Source organism: Vulpes vulpes, chromosome 4, assembly GCF_048418805.1.
Source record: "Vulpes vulpes isolate BD-2025 chromosome 4, VulVul3, whole genome shotgun sequence".
NCBI classification, from domain to species: Eukaryota; Metazoa; Chordata; class Mammalia; order Carnivora; family Canidae; genus Vulpes; species Vulpes vulpes.
Genome location: NC_132783.1, coordinates 99,743,547 through 99,770,131, shown reverse-complemented (window position 1 = coordinate 99,770,131; position 26,585 = coordinate 99,743,547). Strand labels below are relative to the sequence as shown.

The 26,585-nt window shown below is 36.6% G+C and overlaps 1 protein-coding gene across 13 annotated transcripts in view; it reads left to right on the top strand.

The window, feature by feature from the left end:
- Positions 1–26,585, top strand: part of RANBP17 (RAN binding protein 17) — a 310,517-nt gene that overhangs the window by 189,266 nt on the left and 94,666 nt on the right. For 9 of the 13 annotated variants that reach the window (XR_012001183.1, XR_012001182.1, XM_072756619.1 and 6 more), the window contains 2 exons: positions 25,354–25,427; positions 26,457–26,537. Coding sequence is in view for 11 of the 13 variants with exons in the window: in XM_072756619.1 (XP_072612720.1) it covers positions 25,354–25,427; positions 26,457–26,537 (155 nt within the window). In the remaining 2 variants the exon portion in view is untranslated. Of the gene's footprint in view, positions 1–17,484; positions 17,545–25,353; positions 25,428–26,456; positions 26,538–26,585 lie in introns of all 13 variants that reach the window. The other 4 variants (XM_072756617.1, XM_072756616.1, XM_072756611.1 and 1 more) reach the window with 1 other exon arrangement.

Sequence of the window (26,585 nt, the reverse complement as noted above, 5' to 3'; positions counted from 1 at the left end):
TTCAATTGTTCAAACTGTGATTGAGAAAAAAAATATTAGAGACCAGATGTACAATGCTGTATCACTAACTGAATATCTACTAAATATATGCTCCTCTGTGTGGTGAGGCCTTAGAGCCCTGGCTGGGATCACTGTTCATGATGGAGTCAACCAAATGTTCTACCTGGAATAATGGAATTATTTCAGATTTACTTTTCAGTTATAATGCAAATATTGAATATATTCAAACATAGTGTTTTTATAGTAATAAAGTTACCAGTGGTAAGATGAGTGGTCATGTTATTGATGACCAAACAAATGACTTTTCTTAATTGAACTCCAGTAAACCTTGTCTCTTTTAGTCCATTAGTATTCATTAGGGAATAAAATTTAGACTGTTTCAAAGTCTATTCCATGTGCCAGTCAGTCTGCTAGATAATTTACTTTAGTCCTTCTAACAACAATGTAAAGCAAGTATTGTATCAGTTTTAGAGATAAGGAAGTTAAGTCTCAAAATAAGTGATCATCATTGATAGCTAATGACTGACAGAACAATATTTCAGACCTGGAGCTCATAACTAACTACAAAGGCATATGAAGACTAAAATTTTCATAGGTGTTTACCTCTTCTTTCCAGCATAAGTGATAAAGGCCTGATTTCTCTTTTTTTTTTTTTAAGATTTTTTAATTTATTTATTCATGAGAGACACACAGAGAGGCAGAGACACAGGCAGAGGGAGAAGCAGGCTCCATGCAGGAGCCCGATACGGGACTCAATCCCAGGACCCCAGGATCACGCCCTGGGCCAAAGGCAGATGCTCAACCACTGAACCACCCAAGCATCCCAAAGGCCTGATTTCTTAAAAGATTATTAAAGTTTATTTTCTATTTAAAAAATATTTGATCAGTTGAAACATTTTGCTTTTAAAATTAATGATTGTCAAAAAAAATAAAATTAAATTAATGATTGTCACAACCTGATTTTAACTGGTAAGCTAATAGGATAAACGGCTCTGTAATTACTCGGTTGTGTAGCACAGTAAATCCAAATTTGATATATCAACAGACTAATCCACTGTGGGAAAATATGCTTTCAAATTGAAGTTTTTGTTCCTAAAAGACAATACAACAGTGGAATTTTTCCACTTAATAATCCTTGTACATGTTTCTTTGACACAGTGAAGAGCATCACAGAATTATAGAATATTAGAAGTGGAAAAACTCATAAAATATGTAGCCCAGTAGTTTTCCAGCTTGCTCTGTGGTTTTGGGCAATGGGAGAAAGAGCTTGACAGGTCATCTTCCCCTTCCATGAACCAGAGCACTTTGCCTTAATCCATCTCTCAGTAATAAGCTTCCAGGTTAACTTTTATTTGAAAAAATGGTTTCACATATTTAAAACATTCTTCACCATTTCCTGATTTTACAGATGGCAATTTCAGGCCCAGAGAAGCAAATTACCTTTCTAAAGTAATCTCAGTTGCTGGACTAGGATTTTCAATGAAATGGTTTTATTCATTTCTTTAAAAAAAATTTTTTTTTTTTATTGAATACCTGCTGTGTCCGAGTTACTATGCTTAGAGCTCACAGACTAGTGGAAGAGACAGATGGATAAACAAATAATTGACAGGTCAGTATGACAAAGGAAGTTTATAAGTACTATATGAAAGAAGTCAAGAAAAGTATCCCATGAGAAGTTACATTTGAACTAAGTCTTAAAGATAGAGATGATTTTGCCAGGTTGAAAAGGGTAAGGTGACTGTTCTCAACTGAGGTAACAGAGTATATAAGCCATGGATGTATGAGAGCATGACACAATCAGCCCAACAGCCTATGCCAGAAGGTTTAGTAGGGTGAAATTCTGGGCAATAGAGTGGAAGTTAAGGGAAAGCTTTTTTTTTTTTACTGCAGTTGGGAAAGGGACAAATTAAGAGGAGTGCTCCGCAGCAGGGTAAAGAAAGATTTTTATCCTCTAGAAAATAGGGTGCCATTGAAGACTTAACTAGATAAGAGGAGTTATTGAAAATTTATGAATTTCAGAAGTTATTTTGGTGACAGTGTCTTCATCCTGGAGGGGGGAGAAATACAAACTGTATGTTGTCCTTGAGCCACCTCGGCCTCTTTGACTTACTGATGTCACTAGTATCTGCCAGTGGTGCCTCCAGCCTCTTCCCCAATAGCAACAAGTATCTATTATATGTTTTGTTAAAGGTGTTTTGTCCTTTAGAGTATCTGCCTGCTACAACACAGCACAGATCAGATTTGGAGGACCTTTCAAAACGGAGTGTTTGACTCTATGAAATCCCTTTTCATGTTTTGCTTCACTTGAAATGACATTATGACTTACTGTGAGACGGGGTAATTTGTAGTTTCCTTTGTCATCATCTTCTTTGGATGTCACAGACCATGGAGTGCTCTGCCTTGGTTCTAGGGAACTGAGAATGGGAAGGACACATGATTTTTATATTATTATTTCTCTTGAGTGTTCTTGCTTGTGATAGATTTTGCCTCCAGGCATAAAGATGTATGGAGAAGTGGCCTACTGGGAGAGCATTTTATGTTTCACTTGGCTTTTTTGTGACTAAATGCAGTATTAAATGATTTGTGGGATGCTTGCATGATATTAAATCGAAAGGGCTATTGTTTTATCAAGAGGTGCTTTAGCATTTACTATGAAGTCTAGACATTAAATACCAGGATTTCTATGTAAAGAAAAGTCAACCCAGATTTCTTAGCTTGAATTATTTTCGTTAGTAACCTTAGCAATGGCTCTTAAGAAACATAATAAGGCTTTCATTCTCATCAGAAGCCCCAGTTTGTCTTTGGGGGCCATTTTTCTTGGCATTATACTCTGGACTCAACCAGCATTCGGGGTAAGCTGTCATCTTACCATCCTCTGTCTATAAGCTTGTATTTATCTCCTTGACCACCTATGTTTTAAAATAAGAATCTTGGGGCACTTCGATGGCTTGGTCACTTAAGGTCTGACTCATGATTTCAGCTCAGATCTGATCTCATGAGTCATGAGATTAAGCGCTCCTCAGGTTCCCTGCTCAGTGAGGAGTCTGTTTGAGATTCTCTCCCTCTCTCTCTCTCTCTCTTAAATAAATAAATAAATCTTTAAAAAAATAAAAATTTTTATTTCATCCTGTGCTAACCAAGAGTCCTTTGTCTTTAATAAAACAGAAAAGGAACACTTTTCTTTGATATAAATTCCTAGGGACAATTCATATACAAAAAGCTCCCAGAGTTGACTTGCCCTTACTTGTGTCCACGATCCCTGTGTTCCCTGGCCCTCTAAACTTTTCAAAGGTTTTTGGGGATTTCTAAATGTTTTGATACTAGCAAAAATAAAAATATGTCTTTTTATTAGAGTTATAGAGAAGGGACAGATAAAATAACAAGCAAAACCCAATTACAAGTCTCACCACAAAAATTGCCCATGACAGTAATAAAACTATAAAGGAGAACAGGCCTGTCATGTTTATTCTTTTGAAAGTCACAAGGTAGGCTCTCTACTTTATTCCCTAGAAAAGTGTTTCCATGAGGTTGTGTAATGCTTTACCTCTCCTTTAAAAACAAATTTCCCCCACAAAGCAGGGAAAAACATTAATTATCAAGGTGGATTTTTAAGTACTCTAAGAACAGTACTGCAGAAGAAATCCCATATTGTGTCTCATAGGCCCCAGGAGGAAGAATAAACATTTATTGATCTCCTATAATATGCAATGCCAAACATTTCACATACATTTTCTCTATTCCTTGCAACAATCTCATGAGAGTCTATCTCTAACATTGGTAAGGAAATGCTTCCAAGGAGATTTCCTTTCATGTTGGGCATTGGGGTGAAGTGAGCGCATAGTAAGGCTAAAGATCAAGTGTGTATGACATGCATGAAAGAGTTGAAGGGAAACCTAGATGATGACCACTAAAAATCAGGAGCAAACTGGAGAGTGCATGAGGCCCTTTTTTGTAGAAGAAGCAGAACAAGAAAATAGAAATCTCAAAAAGCTGTTGTGTAGCTCTAGGTGCCAGTGCTCGGGGAGCTGCTCAGCAATAAAATCAATTTAAGCCTCACAGCCATCATGTAGGGTAAGTGCAAACACACAAAGTGTTGTACATGTACATTTTTCCAAAGGGTGGTCAGTATTTTAACATTCACAAAGGAGTCCATGACCCCCCCAAAAGTTAAGAACTTCTACCGCATGCCACCTTAGCATAAGAGGAGCAAGTCAAGGAAATTAGAGTAGTGTGAGCCTTGTTTTATATTATATTCTTTTTTAAAAATTTCCCCCAGGTAATAGTATTAAGTTAAACCAGGAAAAAAAGTATCCTTCACAATCCTTCAGGGCTGGGAAACCTAATTTATTTTGTTAGAGAAGTAGTATAGTGTACTGTCAGTAGTGTTCAGGTTGAGAAACCCTGGCTTAACACAATGACTGACATAGACACTTTAGTAAGTATTTGTAATTACTGTATCTTAATGTCTATGGAAAAATGGAAGAACAAGTGAAATTATGATATGCTTATCTTTTCTCGGGAACTAAAAAGTAAAAAAAATAAATATCAGATAGTAAACTACTTTAATTCATTGAACTTCAGTGTTCTATGGAAAAACCCATTTCAAGAATGTGATTTTTTTGGTAGTATAAGTGATTATGAACCCATGACTGATGCTGTTATATGTGCTTTGCAAAAAGTTTTATAGTTTAATCCTATTTGGTATTGATGTAACTATTATATATTTTAGAGCATTTCATGATCACATAAGAAAGAGTGTAGTCTTTGGCATTATTCTTAATTGAGTTCAAATCCCAACTCAGTCAATACACTATGTGACTCGTAAGACACATCACATAACTTCTCTGAGCTTCAGTTTCTGCTAGTGGTAAAATTGTGGTACTAATGCCCACCTGTTTCATAGAGTTATATTGATTAAATGAGATAAGGCATTTGAAGTGCCTAAAATAGTACCTAGCACATAATAAACACTCAGTAAATCATAGTTGCTTATATTATCTACATCATCATTTTCATCATCCCTGTCCCTGAAAGTCCAGTACCCACAGTGGTAGGGTAAAAGAGCTAGAGGGGCCAACTCAGAGGTCCTGAGTGTTAGCAAAGCGAACCTGACTGTGGGTTTTGCAGTTAATATGTCTGAGCCATCTCACTTTTCATGCTGACTTTACCAATTTCATAAAATCACCTCAGCTTCCTCTACCAGGTCTCCTTCCTTAGTTTGATATCTACCAGCATCTACTCTCAGCATCCCTAACCCCTTTTGGTGATATTCTATCTGTATCTTTTACACTGCTCCTTTTTATTGGTGTCTGAGTTATGCTCATTTTTCACAAGTGTCCATTATGGGATTTTCCAAACTCCCATTTCACACCAGTAAGGGAATCTGAAAGGGAAGAGAATTCTGTTTCCTATCTGTGTCCTCTCACCACATGACTGTTAATTTTATTCTTTTAACTTAGTGTATTTTCAGCCTTCTTCTAAATTATATCATATTCTCCTTTGAAGTTCCTAGCTTAGTTTTTTCAGGGCAAAACAAAAATATATTTTGTAAGAACGTGCAGTTTGGTTAAGATGCTGTGACTGCTTTCTGTTCCTAGAAGCTTATTTATAGCAATTTCTTCTTTTATTGCACTGGGGTAGTAGAGGGTATAATCTGCAAACACGGTTTAAGATTTAGTTAGTTTGTATCTATCTCTATTAATGTGTTCCATAAACTAGATATTAATATCCCTTTATTGTGTTATTGTTAAAATAGTTATCTTAGATCTGAGGACCATGTCTTCATTTTGAATAAAGATAATTCTTCCACCTCTGTAAGATTAAAATGGTGAGGAAAATCCTGCAAAGACAAGGGAGTTCCATTGTTAAATAACAGATCTCAGTAGGCTCTTGACTTGCAGGTTGTTGCTCTTCATCCTTTGCTTCAGTTGAGTGTGTCACGTGAACATCAGTGAGCAGATGTGGGAGGGATGCAAGTGGGATGTGGAAGCAGGAACCAGCAGCGTTGGCAAACTGGCAAATGCTTCTGTTTTGCTAAGACCTGCTTTTTTGTATTCAGGCTGTCCGAACCATCTGCTTTTATATTCTCTTTACCTACTGTCAGCCATTTTGGAGTTTTTTTTAAAAGCTTTAAAAGTGAATGGGAATTTTTCACAGTAAGCCAGGAATCCTTACCGTTCTTTAAAAACCTGGTGCTTTTAGCATATTCCCATTTAATGCTCAAGAGAATAGTTACTTTTTAATTTAGGTGCAGTGTGTTATATGTTATGTAATGAAAATGCTTTTCTCCCTTTCCAATTACTTACTCTCAGCCATCAAAATTTAAATTTAAATTTAAATAGATACTTGGCCATGGTGCATACATTAATGACAGATGCGTAGTGATTGAATACAAATGATGGTTTACTTATCCCTTCTTGTTTAAAAAAGAAAAAGAAAAGCACTGCACAATTGAACAAAAACTCCTAATCCCTTATAAGCTTATTTTCTAGATATGCAACTTACGTTCTCAGTATACATAGTATTTATAAAGTGCCTATTGCACACCAGATAGCGTACTAGGCATTGTGTCCAAATTACTGCTAGTCCTCTCTACAACATTACAAGATGTAGGTATTATCTTCATTTTGTAGATGAAGAAATTGATGCTCAAAGAAATAGAGAAAATTGTTCAGGTCATACTTGAGACTGGGAATTTGGACTCTTCTACACTGCTTTTAAAAAATGTCATATTAAGGGATCCCTGGGTGGCGCAGCGGTTTGGCGCCTGCCTTTGGCCCAGGGCGCGATCCTGGAGACCCGGGATCGAGTCCCACATTGGGCTCCCGGTGCATGGAGCCTGCTTCTCCCTCTGCCTGTGTCTCTGCCTCTCTCTCTCTCTCTGTCTCTCTCTGTGACTATCATAAATAAATAAAAAATTTTTTAAAAATGTCATATTAAGGAGATGATTTGGTATGTGATAGAAGGTTTCTAGACAAGGAATCGGGGATGGTACATTTTATTTAGTTGCAGGTGAGCATACTTCATTTGGTTTGTGAAGTTCCTGACTCTTTCTAGCCTTTGATCATATATAGGCATTTTATTTTCTTCTCTAGTCACTGAAAAATACTGTTGGCACTTGTTCCTCTGCTTCTGCTTTTCCAAGGTTTTTAAAAATGATTTTACTTAAAAAGAAAGAAGAAAAACAGTTGTGGCATGTTTCTAATAATTTGCAATAGCTAATTTGATTTTTCCTCAAACATTTTTGTCTGTCAGCATTAAGACCTCTAGCCACCTTTCAAGATTGTAGTCAGAATTAAACGCCTATGTTGTTATGTATTTCTGGACCTTTGTCACCACCCAAAAATGTAGTCTGTGGACAAGAGACTCGACAAAGATTCAATGGTTCAAATGACTTTTTTTTTCTTTTCAATTTATTTATTTATTTTAGAAGGGGGGCGGGGGCGGGCAGCAGGAGAGAGAATCCTGAAGCAGACTCCCTGCTAAGTACAGAGCCAGTCTCCGGCTCAATCCCAGGACCCTGATCCTGAGCTGAAATCAAGAGTCAGCCTCTTCACTGACTGAGCCACCCAGGTGCCCCAGTGGTTCAATGACTTAAAAACACAATGTTAATAGATATAATATATATTTCACTTTTTTATATAGCACAGCTTACATATACACTATAAAATCAACAGTATGAAAGTCTTAGGCATCTTCAGTGTAGAAAGTTGAACAGTTAAGAGGGAAGATTGTGTTTTTGTTTTTTTAAATCATTATTTTGTTAGGACTTGAAAATTTCTCAAATATTTAAATTCAAGAGTCCTCTTCGCCCTACATCAATTTCAGGAAAAACGAGGACATTTTACTTTTGATGATGGATAATAAAATGCATAGAATTTGTTTTTCCAAGCAGTGCCACAATATTAAAATACATTGTTTGAAAGTCCATGAATGAAAGATTGGGAGGTAGCTATTAAGGAAAGATAGAAATATCTGGATACATCTTTAGCCTTTTGAGGTTCATGATCATAGTTGGAGGGTAGGTCATGGGAATTGTAGTCAGAAACAATAAGGAACCAAGTGAGCCTTTGAGCTGATATGTTGTATTATTATATAATTAATATAGGCAGTAGTAATCTCTTTCAAGTTCCTGGCACACCTCAGACCTTTCTCTTGTGTGAGGAAATAGAGCCAGATTGTCATAATGTTGCCACTTTCACATTTCTTTTCAGTTCCCAACCCTTTTACTTTTCTTCAGTAATACAGCTGAGGCAAAGAGGGATTTCTTTTCCACATTCAGTACCTACTTTTAGAGCTATGGATTTAGTTATCTTGGTGCATATTTAATTGTTATCTTATGTAAGCAGATGAGCCTCCTGAGTGTATATAAGGAACTGGGTGTGTGAGGATGGACAGGGATCACTCTCCATCCAATGATGTGGAGAATAGAAATTTCTAATGAAAAATAAAGAATTAGAAAAATGCGGGATCCCTGGGTGGCGCAGCGGTTTAGCGCCTGCCTTTGGCCCAGGGCGCGATCCTGGAGACCCGGGATCGAATCCCACATCGGGCTCCCGGTGCTTGGAGCCTGCTTCTCCCTCTGCCTGTGTCTCTGCCTCTCTCTCTCTCTCTCTCTCTCTCTGTGTGACTATCATAAATAAATTAAAAAAAAAAAAAAAAAGAAAAGAAAAAGAAAAATGGGACACCAAAGCACCAAAGACTAGTACATCCATTAAGGTTGGAATATCAAAGAGAGGGAACACATGATATTAGAGACAACAGAGGGTCCAAGAAGGGTAAAAAAGCTTGACCTCTCTGGCTATGGTCCATCATACATAGTGTAGTTTAGTTGGACAAATCTGAAACACCACTTCTATCATTAAGTCTTGTCCTACTCAAAGACTTATCTGTTGCCTACATCAAGCCAGCACTCTTTGGCTTCTAAGGTCCTCTACAATCTAGCTCCACCTACTTGCCAATTTTAGTTCCAATAGCTCCCCTCTATCAGGCTGATTCTCACCATCTTTATCTTAAGTTGTATTGTTCTCTTTTTCCTTTCATTTGGCTCCTGAATTAGGGGCAGCCTTGTGGGACTGAGCCCTTAAACCCATGAAATTTGACACTATCTCAAGGTCAGTAATGTCAGAATTGAGTTAAATTTTGGGGACATCCAATCAGTCTTCACTGAGAATTGGAGAATTGTTTGGTGGTGTTGGAAAAATACACATTGGAATTACAAATACAGTTGACCCTTGAATGACATGGGGATCGGGGGTACCAGCCCCGTACATAGTCAAAAATCCAGGTCTAACTTTTGACTCTTCCCAGATTTTACACTAATAGCCTACTTTTTGACCAGAAGCCCTACCAATAATATTAGCAGTGGATTAACACATATTTTCAATGTTACATGTTTTATATACTATATTCTTACAATAAAGTAAGATAAAGAAAATGTTTTTGAAATCATAATTAAGAGAAAACGCATTTATAGTACCAAACTATAAAAAGTCTGCTCTTGTAAGTGGACCTTTGCAGTTCAAACTATTGTGGAAGAGTCAACTATACATGTAATTGCCTACTATGCGCTACAGATTGGGCACTATGTAACCAGAGAGAGCTAGTCCTGCCATCACAGGCTCTGGTTGAGAACACAGACATACCTGACAAGCAAACATTGTTCAATATGATGACGCCCGTAACTGATATGCAGAAAAACAGCGGGAACATGAAGGAAATCACCTGATTAATCTTGGGCAAATCCTGAAAGGATTTCTAGGTGATATTCAGGATTTCTTTTAGTGTCATTCAGTTCTCTGAATTACATAAACAGATAAGTAAAACACAACTAGGAGTTGCATATTGGTGCAAAAAGAGGCCAGAAAAGTCCAGCTTTATGTTTTCCACTTTTCCAGTTTTCCACTCAAGATTGCAAAAGGAGACCAAGAAATCTAGGTATCAATATACTTCAGATTGTTTACCAAATTAAGGAAGTTGACATAAAAATAAACGTTCCACGCTTCTAAGGTAAAACAAATGAATTCCCCTGCACCAAGAACCACCCACTGGTTCCACTCTGTCATACTGTTGCCAAATATAAGTCAGCGTTATTTTACATACATTGAATGGAATAGCACTCAATAGAAAGTTTAATTTGGATTTACCAGGATAAATATCAGTGAATACATATTTTTCCCAGTAGCTAGGAAACAGTGTTGTCAAATAGTGAGACCTGTGAATAGGAAATTGGAAAAGAGGTCATTTTACTGTGTAATCTTGAGCAATCTCCTAACCACTATTTGATTTTCCCCATCTGAAAAAATGGAGTTCATGATACCTGTCCTTTGAATATACATTCTTAGTGATCCAAGAGAAATGATACAATGATTGAGCCCTCTCCCAGCTAAAAGGAAGATAATACAAGTAATTAAATATTTAAAATAAAATTTTGTTAATGAGATGAGGGAAAGACAGGGGCCATAGAGACAGTAGATATTTTGTCACCTATTTTTCTCAGTTGCTAATCGAGAATTTTACCATTTTAAATCAGCTACAGGATGGGGAAAGGTCATGATTTCAATAAACATAACCATTTACTATGAAAAAGAAGCAAAAGATAAATTTCAATAAACATAACCATTTACTATGAAAAAGAAGCAAAAGATAAATTAGGGAATGTACAAAGATTCTCTTTATACATACATATATGGTTTATGGGTCATCATTATGATGGTAATGACTCTCCTTTTAAAAAAAAAATCTGTGAAGATGAAAAAAAAATTATTGAACTCTTCAAAAAAGGTTATCTCCCACAAATTTCCTAATTGTTTATCATCATAAGCTGATTTCCAGAGGCAGCAGGGAAAAGTAGATCTGATAGAAGAATGGGGTGCTGTAGAATATAGAATTTTTATTCATTTGTACAGTAGACTGTCCTCTTGGAATAAATACGAAAAGGAACAAAGTTGTTTATGCTTTGAAAATTGAAGCATTGTTCATCATGCATAATTGAGCAAAGTTGAAATGTGTAGGTATGAAACCAAAAACAGCCACAGCTATGATAGCTATTACAGGAAATGGAGGAAATTAATAATAAAAGACAATACACTACCTCATAAATACACGCTCATCATGAGAGTAGAGGATGAGGGCATTAAGCAAATACCCTGATTAATTTAACAATTTAATCCTGGAATTGAAGTACAGATATTTCAGGATTCATTTATACTTAGATAAGCAAGAAAGACAAAATAAACAGTTTACTTTCATAAAGTAAGATTTTCAGGCAGTCCTTGTGAATATGTAAAGATAAGACTGTTTTAAAAGAAGATTGGTTATAACTAAGCAAGACATGTTTGATATGAGTATTTATTACATAAATAAATAGCCAAGTTTCTGTATCTTCTAAAAAATAGAAAATGTGTTAAGGAACAGATTTGGGGCATTTTTTTGCCTTACATCCAATGATCTTGCTTTTTATAATTTATTCTAACAATGATCCTCCTTTTTATAATTTATTCTAAGTAACTGCTAGAAGCTATGATTTTTAAAAGACTTCATGATACTAGAACATAAATTAGGGGGAAAAATTACTTAGGTCTCAGAGTTAAGTTTAAATTAACCTTGATTAGAACATCTTTGAATACCTTCTTGATGCATAAAATGATTTATCAAAACGTGTTTCAATAAATTTTAGAGGATTTTTAGAAAGTGCAAATAGTATAAGAGTAGTTTACTAGAAAGGCTTTTATTTTCTATCACATCGACATGTGTGATTCACTTTGTCTTTTTTTCTGTCAGCTACTTGGTAAAAGTCCACAATTTACCAAAATGGTTAATAGGACACAAATATAGACATTTCATGAGATGTACCATGTAAATGTAAACGTTTGTAGTTACATGTTTCTGTAGCAAGAGAATTGTTTTAAAAGGCATGTAATTTATTAGCTATCGGTAGCTTCTTTATTGCCTTGCCGCGCTGCAGTAATAAATAAAAGAAAGTGAACTGATTTTACAAATGGCACACAAGGTGCACATTTTGTGGAAAAAAAGTCTTTTTTTAAAGAATTGGCATTAAATCCTTTTTTTGTGATGACAAAGAGGCTAAGAGTGCAAACTGTATTTTCTGTTTATCGAAAACAGTCTTTTTTTCTCGGGGGCATTTTTTCCTATGATCATCAAGGGATTTCAAAAGCAATAAAGTGTGGAATCATTGTTCGACTTGAACAGTATTAAAACTTAGGTTTTAATTTCAGTGAAGTAATAAGATTTGAACCTGTCTCACATTACAGCACTGTAAGGCATTTAGCAATTGTATTTTAAAAGAGGTTTTTAAGATGCAGCTCACTTGTAAGCTAACTGTCTGTCAGTAATTAATAGTTTTTCTTCAGCATGGGCTGTTGTGATCAGACCAAGAAATATCTGTGTTTTTAGTAACACATTATGATAATTGTGAGTGCTTATTTCCTAATTAGTCTAAATATCTAATAATTTTCAGCTTGCTTCTCTGGCTGCTTAATAGAAAAAAGAGAGTAACATGTAAAGCTACAGTCGGGTTTTGGGCTTTTAAAAATATGAATGTACATGCACATGTATATTTCAGTAAGCTTTACACCTAGCAAAATTATGTTAGCTGACTCATTCATTAACCAAGTATTTTATCCTTCAACATCATTTCTTGGTTTTCAGACATCACATCATTTGTATATGTAAAAACTGTTGCCAGATATGGTACTACATGTATAGCTAAACACAAACTGACAATCTGGATTCTTCAATATTCAACATTGAACCTGTCTTTACTTTTCAAAAAAGGCTTTAAAATATGAACATTTCTATTAGATCAGTATGGCAACATACTTGCTGATGAAAGATTGTATTTACCATTTTGAATTGCTATTGAAAATAATTGCCTCTACAAAAGGAAACATCTGTATGATAGCACATTGTTAAAGCTGCCATCAATTTTTAACATTTGAGGGTTGAGCTATGACCTTTTATGATGACTGTGAACAGTAACTGCCTCCATTAGCCATAAGTTTTGTTTCTTTATTTTAGTAGATGGCCTAGACTGTAAATATTAGAGAATCTAAAATAAATCAACATATTATCCTAAGGATACAAAATGTAAGAGCTATTTGTGGTTGGGAACCTTTGACAGATAGTTTGGATGAAGCAGATGATTGCCTGCCTAGCGTATCTGGTCTCCATTGCTATGCCTGCAGGCAGTTTAGTGCTATGGTTGTATATTGATGTCAGGGTTAGTACTGAGTGGCTAGCAGTGACAGATGTCTATAATTACAGGCAATGCTTCCAGTATTTCTGAAAAGCCAGCCTATGTTGAACAATTATCTTATTTCTGCCTTGCCAAAGAGCATGTTCCAATTGCTAGTATTAGCAATGGTGAATATAGTGCTTCATCTGCTGCCTTGGGACAAATGTGGGAAAAGCACTTGGTTATAAAACATAAATGCAAAATATTTTTTCAACATTTTGAATTAGTTAAGTTCAGTGTTTTCCTAATTTTTATCTCCCCATAATGTCTCTGTTAAAGGAATCTTGAAATATAAAAGCACATTTGGCATACTTATTGAGATTTTGTTTTCCCTTAGGCCTGCATGGCTCCCCAGCGCCAGTATCCCTTGCTTTACTGAATAGATGTGTTTAAGCAAAGTTGGCTTTGAAGCAACTTTCTTCAATGTGAATTACATTTTCTGATTGACTTCTGTTACAAAATTGGAAGTGCATTTCTATGAACAATCTCCCATACCTTTTGATGAGGAAAATTGTAGTAAAATGATAGACAATACTGAAATATGCAAAAACACCTTAGTACACTGATGTCTTTACATTTGCTGAGGCTTTCAATTCTCAATTTTTGTTTTAACCCTTTCAATTCAGCCTTAAGCCACTCATTGTCCTTTCCTGAATCTAAGTATTCACCACTACTTCCTTCCACACTCCCTCTTGACCCACTTTCCTGACTCATTAGAAATGTTTTCATGCTTGATGGTCCCAAGTTCTCAACTGTCCTTTTTTTCCTGGTCATTTGCATGTGTGAGATACAGGCTGTAATACCACACTCCCCAGAGGGTGCAGCTGCCTTACACAATACTCTTCAACCCTACCATTCCTAAAATCCCTAAAGTTCTAGGCACTGAGTATTAAAACATTGTCCATGCTATAAGTTACAAATTCTGTATTTTCAGGAAATGTAGAATTATAAGTGCCTAGGAAATATCAGTTGAAGATATGTTCTGTCTTCAACCTTACTCTAACTTGCATTGGGTTTCTGCTTTTGTGCTTTTACAGTTTATTCATTACACTTTCTATAGTCTTCTCAGCAGTATTCTACTTAATAGATATGATTATCTTCATTTTACACAATAGGAAAAAAGATTTCAGGAAGGTTTAAAAACTTGCTCAGTGACAGGACCCTGGGTCCTACTCTAAACCCAAGTTTCCTTTCCACTGTATCACATTGCCTGTGTATGTGTTTAGGCATGAGTCTAGGCATGCTCAGTTTTAAGTGTAATGATGAATGATAAAACGAACATCACATGTTTCATCCCCATCTTTGCCATTCTATTTCCCTGGGGGAGGGGGGGAACTCATCTCTACAACCACAGATTGGACCTCTCATCCTGGCTACCCATCAATCACAAGAGAACTAAGCTAGTTCTAGATCCTAGGAATTTGATATAATCCATCCTACTATATAAGAACCAACTCACCCCATAGTCTAGTGTCAGAGACCACTACTATATTCACATATGGAGGGCAGCCCTGTTTGGCTCTTACTGAGCCTACCACACAAAAGCTTTTTTGATAATTTAAAGCTCTAATGATGGTGTTCTGGAACCCTTTCTCTGTGTACATTAATTTAGCAAAGAAAATTTGGAACTGGATGGACTCACCCATCTAAATTGGGAAGACTTTGATAATTTATTGGCCCCAAGGATATAAAGCATCTACTTACCCAGTGAGTGGAGAACTTGCCCTGGAAATGGGAAACAGGAACTCCTGAGGACTCAAAAAAAGAAAATGAGGGCTTTGAAATCAAGAACTTAGGTGACACAAATGAGCCCTTGAGATCAAACCTCACCTTTTGCCACAGAGCATTCTGTTTTCCTCCTGTCTCCTTTCCCATTGCTCTTCTGTTCCTCCTCCTTTAAGATAGAAGATATAAGAGTAGGAGTTAGGCTGCCTTTCATTAGGGCTCACTCCCCTCTAATCTCTCTGTAACCATCACTAAAGCTACACATATACCAACCTAGAAGGTGTATGTATCTCCTTTCTAGCATCTGGTCCAGATAAAGCACAAAGAAAAGGGACTGTCATCTTGATGTGTGCCTCATAATCTTAAAGTCAGACTAATGTTTGACTAGATGTTACTTAAAAATAATAGTGGCTATTTACTGGCCACCTGTTCTGAGGGCTAATAGCTAGTGTTTATTTGGTGCTCACCATATACTAAAAACTTCCTAAGTGCTTCTGACACTATGCTGGCAGTGCTACAACATATTATGACAATAATAATAATTAATACTGTACTCTGTGCCAGGACTGTTTTAAGTGCTTTCCGAATTAACTAACTCTCTAAAAAATATCATAAATTAGTCCTAATATCATCCTTATATTTTATTCGAGAAAACTGAGGTTTAGACAGAAAGGAACTTGATCAAAATCACCCAGTAAGGGCAGCCCAGTGGCTCAGCGGTTTAGCGCTGCCTTCAGCCCAGGGTGTAATCCTGGAGACCTGGGATCGAGTCCCGTGTCAGGCTCCCTGCATGGAGCCTGCTTCTCCCTCTGCCTGTGTCTCTGCCTCTCTCTCTCTCTCTCTCTCTCTCTCTCTCTCTGTGTGTGTGTGTGTGTGTGTGTGTGTGTGTCTCCCATGAATAAATAAATAAGTAATCTTAAAAAAAAAAAATCACCCAGTAAGTGCTAGAATCCAAGTAGTCTTGGGCTTCAGAGTAGGACTTAACCATTTCACTAGACTCCTAGTTTGTAATATTGTTATTGTGTTTTTGTGTTATTATTCTTCCCATTTTACAGATGAAGAAGCTGAAACTCTGAGAAGCTAAGTAATTTAACTAGGATTATAGTTAATTCATTAAATAAAAATATTTATTGAATGCCTGTTATCTGCCAAGTACTATGCTACACTAGCAAGTAACAGAGTCTCCCTCAAAACCCCGTGTGTATTACACTACGCATATATTCTGTGTTTCCTCCAAGGTGAAGTTACAAAAATACCTAAACAATTACTTGCCTGTTTCTGTTTTACTGAGAGAAGATGATACTTCCAGGGCAAATGCATATCATCTTGGTCCACCAGTTAAGATTTTGTGTATGTTTTAGCTAATTTTCAATATGGAGAAGGGTTCAGTGGGAAAACTAAGATGGAAGTGGGACCTAACCTGTTGCCCCAGATATTGCCTACCCAGAGAAATCAGGTGTTAGAGTTGGAAGGCATTAATGGGCCACTAGAAGGTAAACCCTGATCACTTGCATTTGGGGTAGGTTAAAGTTTTCACTAAGTAAAGTTTTCACTAACTATGCTAGCATGAAGGTCAGAAATTGAAAGGCAAAACATTATGGGAACAACATTTTGAGTAAAATTTGAGAATATAATGAAAAAATGAACATAATGAACATAGCTGATTTGACAGAGTAGTACAAATGGGGCTGATGTGATTGACACCCCCTTTTTCATTCTGTGGGCCATTATTCCTCTACTCTGTGTCAGATTGTACTTCCCAAAGAGAGTTGAGAGTTTCTTAGGAGGAAAAAGATACAGAAGTTGCATGGGATGTAGAAAATGGGACACGTTTCAGAGAGACAATGTGGAGACAGAAATAGAATATTAATAGGTAACATGTAAGAATAAAATAAAGATGTTAGAAGTAGAGGTGGGGATCTGGTAAAGTCCTAGTACCCACGTAACTATAATTTATTTTGCATTTAGAGTAGAGAATTTGGGGGAAAGTGTGTGTGCAAGAATTAGATTAACTGGTAGAAGACTGTATGATGTACTTACCTTCTGAATGACCATGCAAATGAGTTCCATTTATTAAAAACATACTCTTACTCATGAAGAGATAACTCAGCCTACTTTAAATCCATAGCCCTGGTTGCCACACTTGCCTAATGAGAGTGCCTCATGAGCAACAACAGTGCCAAGAGAGTCCTAAAAACAGCTGTCAACTATTATTGATAATTTGTTCTTTTCTAGGACTATCCTCTAGTAATTGTTTTCTTGAATTATTCCATGGAAGCAAACCCATTGTGTAGTATTTATAAACACATCCAGGCTTTACACAGCACGTCACCGTTGTCTTTGCTCATAGCTTACAGAATAAAATCAAAATCCCCAGAGCATTTTAAGTGACAGCCACAAAGATCCTGAGCCACATCCTCCCTATATCTGAAGTTGGGAAGGCCTTCTGCTCTTCCCTTGTCCCTAACGTCAGGTGCCAGGTCCCTAAACTCTGTGCTTTTTAGGTTGTACGCCTGAGGAGTGATGTGTCCAGAGTTCCAGAGAAGGCTTGGAAAATAGTTAAGGTGAGTTGAGCTGCTGGTTATTGTGGTGGGTCACCAGTCTTTATGCTTGTCTCACCACAGCCCCAGGTTCTTATTACTAAAATAGCTACATGCTCACAGTGATAAGTGTAGGGGTACCTTGTCTGAGTTCCCTTTTTATGCACTATATAACCTATCTACAGTATGCATGTTTTATAACCAGATGTTCAGTCCTCAGCTACTAAGCAGTATTAACTGCAAAGACTCTGCATAGCATGATTGCATAGAGTGATGAAAGCAGCGTAGGTTTCTCAATTACATTTCTGAAGTGGCCAGTTCTAACCAGTTAGTCATACCTGAAAGGAGGAAGTTTTCTGTATCCACACTGAATAGCATCTATTCAGTGTCTACATTGAATGGTGTCTATAGTACATGTATTCCTTATGCCAGAGTGTTTCTGGTGGACGCCTTTGAAAGGAATGGGGAATTACAGTAAAAAAAAAAAAAAAAAAAATCTTTTATTTCCCAATCACAAACTTCCAACTAGCATCAACTTCTTTGCTCCAAAATCTAATCATGATATAAATTTGCTATTGCAAAGATTTATAAATAAAATGCCTGAAATGCCCCCCTTTAAACCATAGTCTCAAAATCTTCCACCAGAATTATTCATCAGGCCTTCTTCTAGTAGACTTGTGCCATAGCCATGATTAGCTTCTCATTGTATGAGCTTGGGAAGATAATATATTTACCCAGTGCTTTCCCATGGTTTTAGCCACAGAAGACTAGTCCAACAGAAGCTTGGCCCCAGACATGGAGTGAGTTGGCAGCCAGCAGGAGCAAAGCTGTGTCAGGACAAATGTACACTCCCCATCTTCTCTAGTTGGGTTTCAGCTGGTTGCACCACAGGAGGCTTTCTATGAGCTGTGTATCCTGTGACCAATAACTGGTGCACTCGACCCAGGTCCCTCTTGGCTAGTGAGAGCCTGTCGGGAGACATTAGGTTCATGCTGGTGGAGATCCTTAGTCAGTGGCTCCCTGAAGGAAAATGAGGCAAACAGCCAGCTTCTGTTGAACAGGTGGTAGTTAGACCTTAGATCTGGGCAGGGTGGGTGGGGGTGGGGTGGGGGGAGAGACAGGGAAAGAATCTCTCCAAAATTACCAGTATTGCTGGTTTTCACGCTGTACCTGTACTCCTCTTTCAAATAAATGATTGTTTAGAAACTAATCCAAAAATATCTCTGGCAGCATCTGGAGCCCTTCCTTAGTAGTCTGGATTTGGGCCCAAGTTAGGAATGGAAACCCCACTGGGGTGCAAGCAAAAGAGGAAGCATGTTCTTAGCCATGCATCAGTGGAGGCCCCTACTGGGAGAGGGGATTATCACAAGGCAGCAGGCAGCCCTGCACCCCAGCCTGCTGAGTTCGTGCTTTGTGCCACAGGATGTAGAGCGAAGGAAATATGAGGCCAAAGTGGTCGCTCCAAGTTTTCTTATACAATGGCTTATTCAAGCAGATTGGGAATGCCTCTTAAGAGATTTGTTAGGTACATGTCCCCTTAGCAAGATGGCCACCACAGATGGTGGGTTCAGATATTCTAATTGAAATAAACATTTAACATTTATATTTATTTTGTACTTCCATAGCCAGCTTTTCTTTTGTCAGTTGCCATTCTGTATTCCACTGAATCAGGCAAGCAGAATTCTAACCTTTTTACCAATTGGTTTCCATCATTAATTATGGTTTTAAAATTAAATTCTGGCAAGAGATTTTTTTTACCTAATTTTGGTCTTATATTTTGTGATGCCACTTTAAATGATATGGGAAAATTAGTCAACCAAGATTAACGTGTATCTATTCAGCAGCACTAAGTTTGTATATTTAATATGAAGCAATGATATTTGTACCATCATACCTTTTGATGTGGTCATAAGTTAATTGTGATCATGTTTTAACTTGCTTCAAGCATTAATGAAAGACCTCAGTATCTTTAGTTCCAAACGATTTAGATCGAAGTCATTAAATCCTCTATTCCCTCTTACACCTCTCCTTCTCCTCCCCCCCCCCCACCCCCCACCCCCACCTCTCACTTCAACGGGTCTCTTTTATAGAAAGCACTACATTGACATCAGGGGTGCTTGAAGCCTAAGACAAAAATACAAAAATTGGTTTCTTATTCGTAATAAGTAATATCACACTAAGTTCCAAAATTCTTTTCCTAAGGAATGTTACTGCTTTCACTATATTGGATTCTTTCTGGTGACAGGCTTTGTTTTACCAAATTACAACCAGTTAAAAATCTTGATAAATCACTTCAGATTGAAACAATACTTTAAAATATATAATTATTGGAGTTTTTTAAAAAAATGTGGTATCAATTTTGTATTATTAGATGCGAATTTTGGGGAATAGATTGGTTCAAGAAAGTATATCATCTGATGTCAGAATACTTTGTTGTTGATTCCCACAGCACTGCTAATTTTCTGCATTCAGCCTGCTTACAAAAGCTCTTTGAGAAGTTATAACATCTTAAACATTTATAGAAGGCCTAAGGGTATTAACTTACTGTAATTTTCTGAAGATTCATTATCCAAAATCTTAATTCATTATAACAACTCTTATGAAAACCTATAGAACCAGTGTTTTCTCTTATTTTCTTATTTGCACAGAATGAGAGATTCATTGTTCTTTTTAATTTGTTTCATGTGGTGCTTTTGAGTACATTTCATAGAGGGCTGTTATTGAATTTCTGTGACTGTCATTATATATCCATACAACCTTTAGGAACTAATATTCTGGGTTTCCCAGTTCTGTAATCTACTTCAAATTTAAGGATTGACATAATTAGTTTCTTCAAAGTTATAACCAGAATGTTAGAGACAACACTGCAGATACCCAAGACCAAGAATTAGGATTGGAAAAAGAAAGCAATTTAAAAAATTATCATACCATATGCTTTTATTCTTTATTAAATTAAATTTACAACTCAGAATCCTACTTCTATTTGTATGCTTATTCCTTGTCTGGTTTTCTTATCTTGCCTGGTTTCCCTTTTAAAAAGCCAGATACAAGATCACTTAAGCTACCTGCCTGTTCACAGGCAATATTTGTCCTTTGGTTAATAGAGGAGTTAGAGGAGGACATATGCATTGTGAAGCATTATGTACATACCCAAATACTCTTTTCTGAAATTAAAAAGTAAAATAAACAGAGTAAAATAAACAAAGATAAGAAAACAAACATATTAGAACAGTTTTTTTAGGAGCATGTCTTCTCAAATCTGTAATAATGATTTCTTACATTTTTAACAACTTCCTGCATTTCAAGAGCTAAAAAGATGGATGAGTGGTTAGAATGGTAATTTTCCTAGCTTCTAAGATAATAGCTATGTAGAAGTAGAAAAAATTCAGATTTGTATCATGAAATTTTGAAGTTTTATGCTTTTAACAAATACCCCTGACCATTATTAGGGTGAATTGACTGAATATATATGTAAAGATTTCAAAGTTAGTAGAGATTTAAGGTTTTAACTTTATCTGTGAAGTGTGAAAATCTTCGAGATAAGCACCTTCTTACTTTTCTGTTATTTTTTTTATATAATGAGCCTTCTCTTGGAAGAAAGGTATTAGCTGACAGCTTTTAGTACCTACTTATAAGAAGGGGTCCAGGAGAGAAGCAGCATTTGTTGAGTAACTACCAAATGCCAGGCTCTGTATTTAGGTATCATCATTTCATCTGTCCAAAAGCCATTAAGTAGGTATTATTATTCCTATTTTACAGATAGGAAACCAAGATTCAGAGATTTTAACCTAGTTAGTGGCAGATCCAGAATTCAAATTCAGTTATCTTTGGGAACCAAAGCCCATGTTTCTTTTCTACATTGCTAAGGTTGTCACGTGAATGTTCTAAATATTCTGGAGATGTTAAAAGAAATAAATATTTTCCCTGCCCTCAGCACTTGCTTGAAATAGCAGAGGAAAGACATATGCACATGGAAAATTAATAGTACGACAGAATTGTATTCTTTTGTATCATATGAGAAGTGCCACAAACAGGCAGGCAACAGTGGATACTCTATCAAAGGAAGGGAGAGCTTTTTAAATAATAAAATTTTATCAGGGTTTCTTCTGGTAAGTAGAATTTTGGGTATATTATTTTTGCAGAGAAAAAGTTCTGTGCAAAAACCATACCCTTTATGGTTGTTTTGCTTTTGTTAAAAAATTATGAAAGAAATGAAATCAACCAAGACGTGCACTTTAACAATATATTCATTTTCTAATTTGTTTAACCAACATTTATTGAGTATCAGGCATGGGAGATAAAAGAACATCATCTCTGCCCTCAGGGAGCTTATAGTCTAATAGAGAAATACAGTCATATTAAAAAGTAAAATTTTAAAAAAGAAGAGTGGGAAGAAGGCACAGATGGCCAGGCAAAACTAGCTTGTGATGAGTGCACATTGGTTATATGAAACACTGACCAAAGAAAGGCATAGCTAATTTGAACTTCACCATATCCCTTAGAGAAGGATGGACAACACACATGAGCTTAGTCTCTTATTTCTTAAACCTTTGCTTATTTTTCATAATGATCTAATTACCTCAAATGATTCTGAAATAAAAAATTAGAAATCTATGAACTTAAAGGAAGGTTTTTCTCCTCCTCCTTTCTTGTATTCCTATGCCAACTTCTATATCCTTCCTTAAAATGAGTATTGTGATGTAGTTTCTTCTTCCTGTAATAAAAATTTTTTTGGTAAAATGATAGAAGTTTTAGAAAATGTTGAAAACTCCTAAATATCGTGTTAGAATTTTTCCTGTAGAAAGCATTCATTGATTTGTGCTTTGTGGTAAACATTCTTAAAGATATTTCCTCACTGGACAAACTACTTCCCACCCCCAAATTATATGCCTATGTTATAATTGAATTCCAAATGTTTGAAGACATTTTCATATTATCTGCATGCTTCCTGAATGATAAAGTTCCTTGGAAAATGTGAGAGTCTTTTAAAAGAAATGCAGTAATCATACATTGATTTTAAATGACCCTGTCACACGTGAAAACAAATCAGATTGTTGCTCTTAATGAGCTTTTCAATTTACTATTCAGTAGATCAGATAAGTGGATTTAAGAGGTAATGATCCTGTTTAGTACTCCAGCTTGACTGTCAGATCCTAGTAGTGGAGAGAAATCCCCAGGGACAAAAGCGTTGACACAGTTCTAGATGGGATAATGGGAATCAAAGCTAATGGATGATAAAAGGAATGGTGCAAGTTACAAGGATAATTGTGGATTAAAGCACTGCCATGTGTCAATGTTGACTGTTTTTTCTAGTATCTTATTGGGTCAAATCTGATGCTCTGAGAAACTGTTTTGACAGCAGAGCACAACAGACCTGCCTGCCTAGCTTACTTCTTTCTTGAAGCTAGGGACACTACAGAAAACTTCCTTGTAATTACTACCAATTAAAGAAAAGCTATTTTTTAAATGCTAAAATGTCTTAGATGTTTAAAATCACTTTTTAGTTGTTGTGGTTTTATTGTTCAGTGTGGCATGGGTAAAATCTAAATTAGATTAATGCTGAGTTATGCTATAAAAAATAGCATTTATAAAGTCTTGAAAATGTAAACTTCGGTTTTACAAAAATATGATACAGTGTAGTGGGGGTGAGGGACACCCAGGCAATTACAGTGTGAAAAATACCATAAGAGAAGGATTGACCAGAGACTGTGGGAAAATAAAGGATAATGCAACTTGTTCCTCCTGGGAAGGCAGAGAAGGCTTCCGAGGAGATACAACTTTTGAATGGGAATCAAGGGAAGAGTGTGAAGAAAGCTGATTTAGGCAAAATGAACAGTACATGAACTCCTAGAAATCTGAAATTGGGGCAGCCCCTGTGGCACAGCGGTTTAGCGCCGCCTGCAGCCCAAGGTGTATCCTGGAGACCCAGGATCGAGTCCCACGTCAGGCTCCCTGCGTAGAGCCTGCTTCTCCCTCTGCCTGTATCTCTGCCATTCTCTCTCTCTCTCTCTCTCTCTCTCTGTGTGTGTGTGTGTGTGTGTGTGTGTGTGTGTGTCTCATGAATAAATAAATAGAATCTTTTTTTAAAAAAATCTGAAATTGTATAAGGAGCCTCAGTGATCCATCAGTATTTTATTGTGACCTCAGATGGAGGCAAATGCTAGAAGATAAGGTACATTGGGGCCAAGTTGTGAAGGGCCTCGTGTGCCATCAATCATATCAGTATCAGATTTTCCAAGGGCCCAATTGACTTCCATAGAGAGGTTTTGGATCATGCTGAGATAAGGGAAACTTCCCTTTCCACATACCAGTCTTCCTTTGAGCTTTTTGTGTGCTTCAAGGTTTCTGATCATTGAGGATTGGTGGTAACTCATTCCCGAGATTTTCTCTTCCTGGCTCCTCCTTCTCTCTAAACATCTTACAAACACAGTGTAGCTTCAATCTTAGGAGACAAAGGCCTACTCTTGTGAGCAAACTCCTAGATACAGTCATTAAAATGCTTTTCTGTAGGGCTCAGAAATTAGCAGAAGAGGCAACAGGAATGTGAATAGCAATCTTCCTTTCTGTCCCCCCAGCTTTTCCCATCCACTCTTCTGCCCCTTCCTTCCTTCTCTTGCCGTCTCCACTTGCCCCTTCTTTTCCCTCTCTCTCTCTCTCTCCCACTCACTCACCACTGGCTGGAGCAGCTCCTGGTTATAGGACTTAGGTTGGAAGCCCAGAACACACACTTCTGCTTTGTATAGTGTTTAAAATCCAGATACGAGATCTCTGCAATGAACAGCCTGCCTCCCCTGTATAACCCTTTAATTCTGGTGATTTGTGGTGCTCTGTGATCTTTATCTCACCTTTGTGACCTATGGCTGTATACCAAGCTGGTGTTTACATGTGAAAAGCTAAAGGCATAGAGAGTGAAAGTTAAGTTGCCATACTGTACCCTAGGAAATAGGCAGATCAAGAGAAAGTGAGAGAACACAATCACAGGGGATCAAATCACAGAAGAGAAATCCTATACAGCTGGTGTCTGGCAGGGATAACCTGGAATCACACCAGAGCATCAGGGAGTATGGAGGTGTCAACCCACCTCTCAGCTTTGCCAGGCTATTAGGGAATATTCCATTGGCTGCTGGTGACATTTTCCCACTTAAAGTGGGATATGTGTTTATAAGCTCAATGTGGCTTGGGTTGGGACTGAAATGTTGCACCCCAAAGTCTGCAACCAACACTCCCTAATTGGAAGCTTAGTGGATTCCCAGGCCCTGATGTATTCAGCAGAGAATCTCTGAGCCTGGGATTTCAGTTTCAGCATGGAAAGTAAGACCTATCTCTGTATTTGGGGGAGCTTAAATGAGAGATTTTTGAGGAAAATGTAAATTCTTTAACTTCCTCTTCTTTTTGAAATCCTTTTTTTTATAACTGACATAATCCTGAATTATTTGATGGTTTGCTGATAGCTGGGATAGATGGAAATTTTTTTAAATGTTGGAACCTTTTATTGAGACACTCCATGTTTCAGCCCTTTTTATACATATGCCCATCTTTGAGAAGGGGGTGGTTTACCACTTTGAGAAAAAAAATTATGTGATATGCTGGGAATAAAATGAGTATGTGAGTGTGGGTATGTATTTCAAAATAAGAGAGGTACTTCCTGGAAGAAAAAGAGAATAAATTTTTAAATTATACTTTAAAAAAAATCCTTCCTTTGCTCCCTCTACCCATTCCCTTCTTCATTGTGGATTCAGCAATGCTTTAAACCTCACATTTGTTCAATTTGAATAGTCTCTTGAAAATATATGTTAATGATAAAGCTTTTAACAATTAAATGTTTTCATCCAGGTATATGCCCGTATGTCAGAAGTTTTAGGAATAACAGATGACAACCATGTTCTAGAAACATTCATGACAAAAATGTGAGTTCTTTGATTTTTCTTTTGTTGTTGTTGCTTTGAATGTAGTAGATATTTTTGCTGTGTTTAAATCTCGTAATAATTTTAATTTTTTAATACAAGACCTTTTTAAATTATGCTTTAATTCTTAGAATGGCAGCATTGTTCTTAATTGAAACTTAATTTCACATATTTAAAATTTACCACCCAAAAGACATTCTTATTTGTCAACAACTGCAGCACGCAACATCAAAACATGGTTTTAAAACATTTATAGACTTTGACTCTTCAAGTGGGCAGCATTTTTGTTTTTAATTAGGAAGAAAATTCCCAGTTTCAAAGATTGACTAAAGAGATTTTTGCAAACTGGAATCATTGACAGAGGTTAGATTGCCTTAAGACAGGGCATTCATTGTTTCCAGTAGGAACCTATGGCTATCGGAGACATCCTCATGGAAACTTTCCCTTAAATCATCCTTATAATCTGTTAGCAGAATTAACTAGTTTCTACTCATGAGCATAATTTTGTACATTTAGCCTAAATTTGTATACCTCCCGTTGGCAGCCCAGTTTATCTGTGTAACAGACAGTGCTATGTTGCTTGCAGAGAACAAAGCTATACCAATAATTATGATTTTAAGAAGTGAGCATGGGAGCCGCGAGTTTGGTGGTTCATTTCATGGTGTAATTGTGAACCTCTGTTTGACTACCTTTGTAACTCTTGCTGTCATTACCTAATATGTTTGTTTTGCATACAAACTTGATGTTTCTTTTGTGAAACACTTAGGCAATTTTTTAATTTATAAAACTAAATTTATAGAATTTTTTTCGGAGAACAGTGTTCATTATACATTGATTGGATATAATTTTGATTATGCCATTAGAGAGAATAGGATAGAAAATGATCCAGCGGTATTTAAGCCCGTTTTTCAACTTAGTGAGATGTTTCTGATTTAGGTCACCTAACTTATGTAAATATATATGTATTTCCATCTTCTCTCTATACAAGCAAACGCCTTACTTACAATTAAAACCATTTTTTTTCATATTTAGTGTTACGAATCTTAAATACTGGGGGAGATGTGAGCCTGTGATTTCAAGGACTCTCCAGTTCCTAAATGACCTTTCTGTTGGATATCCTTTTTACTATATATCTAGTAATATATAGAAACACCCAAACAG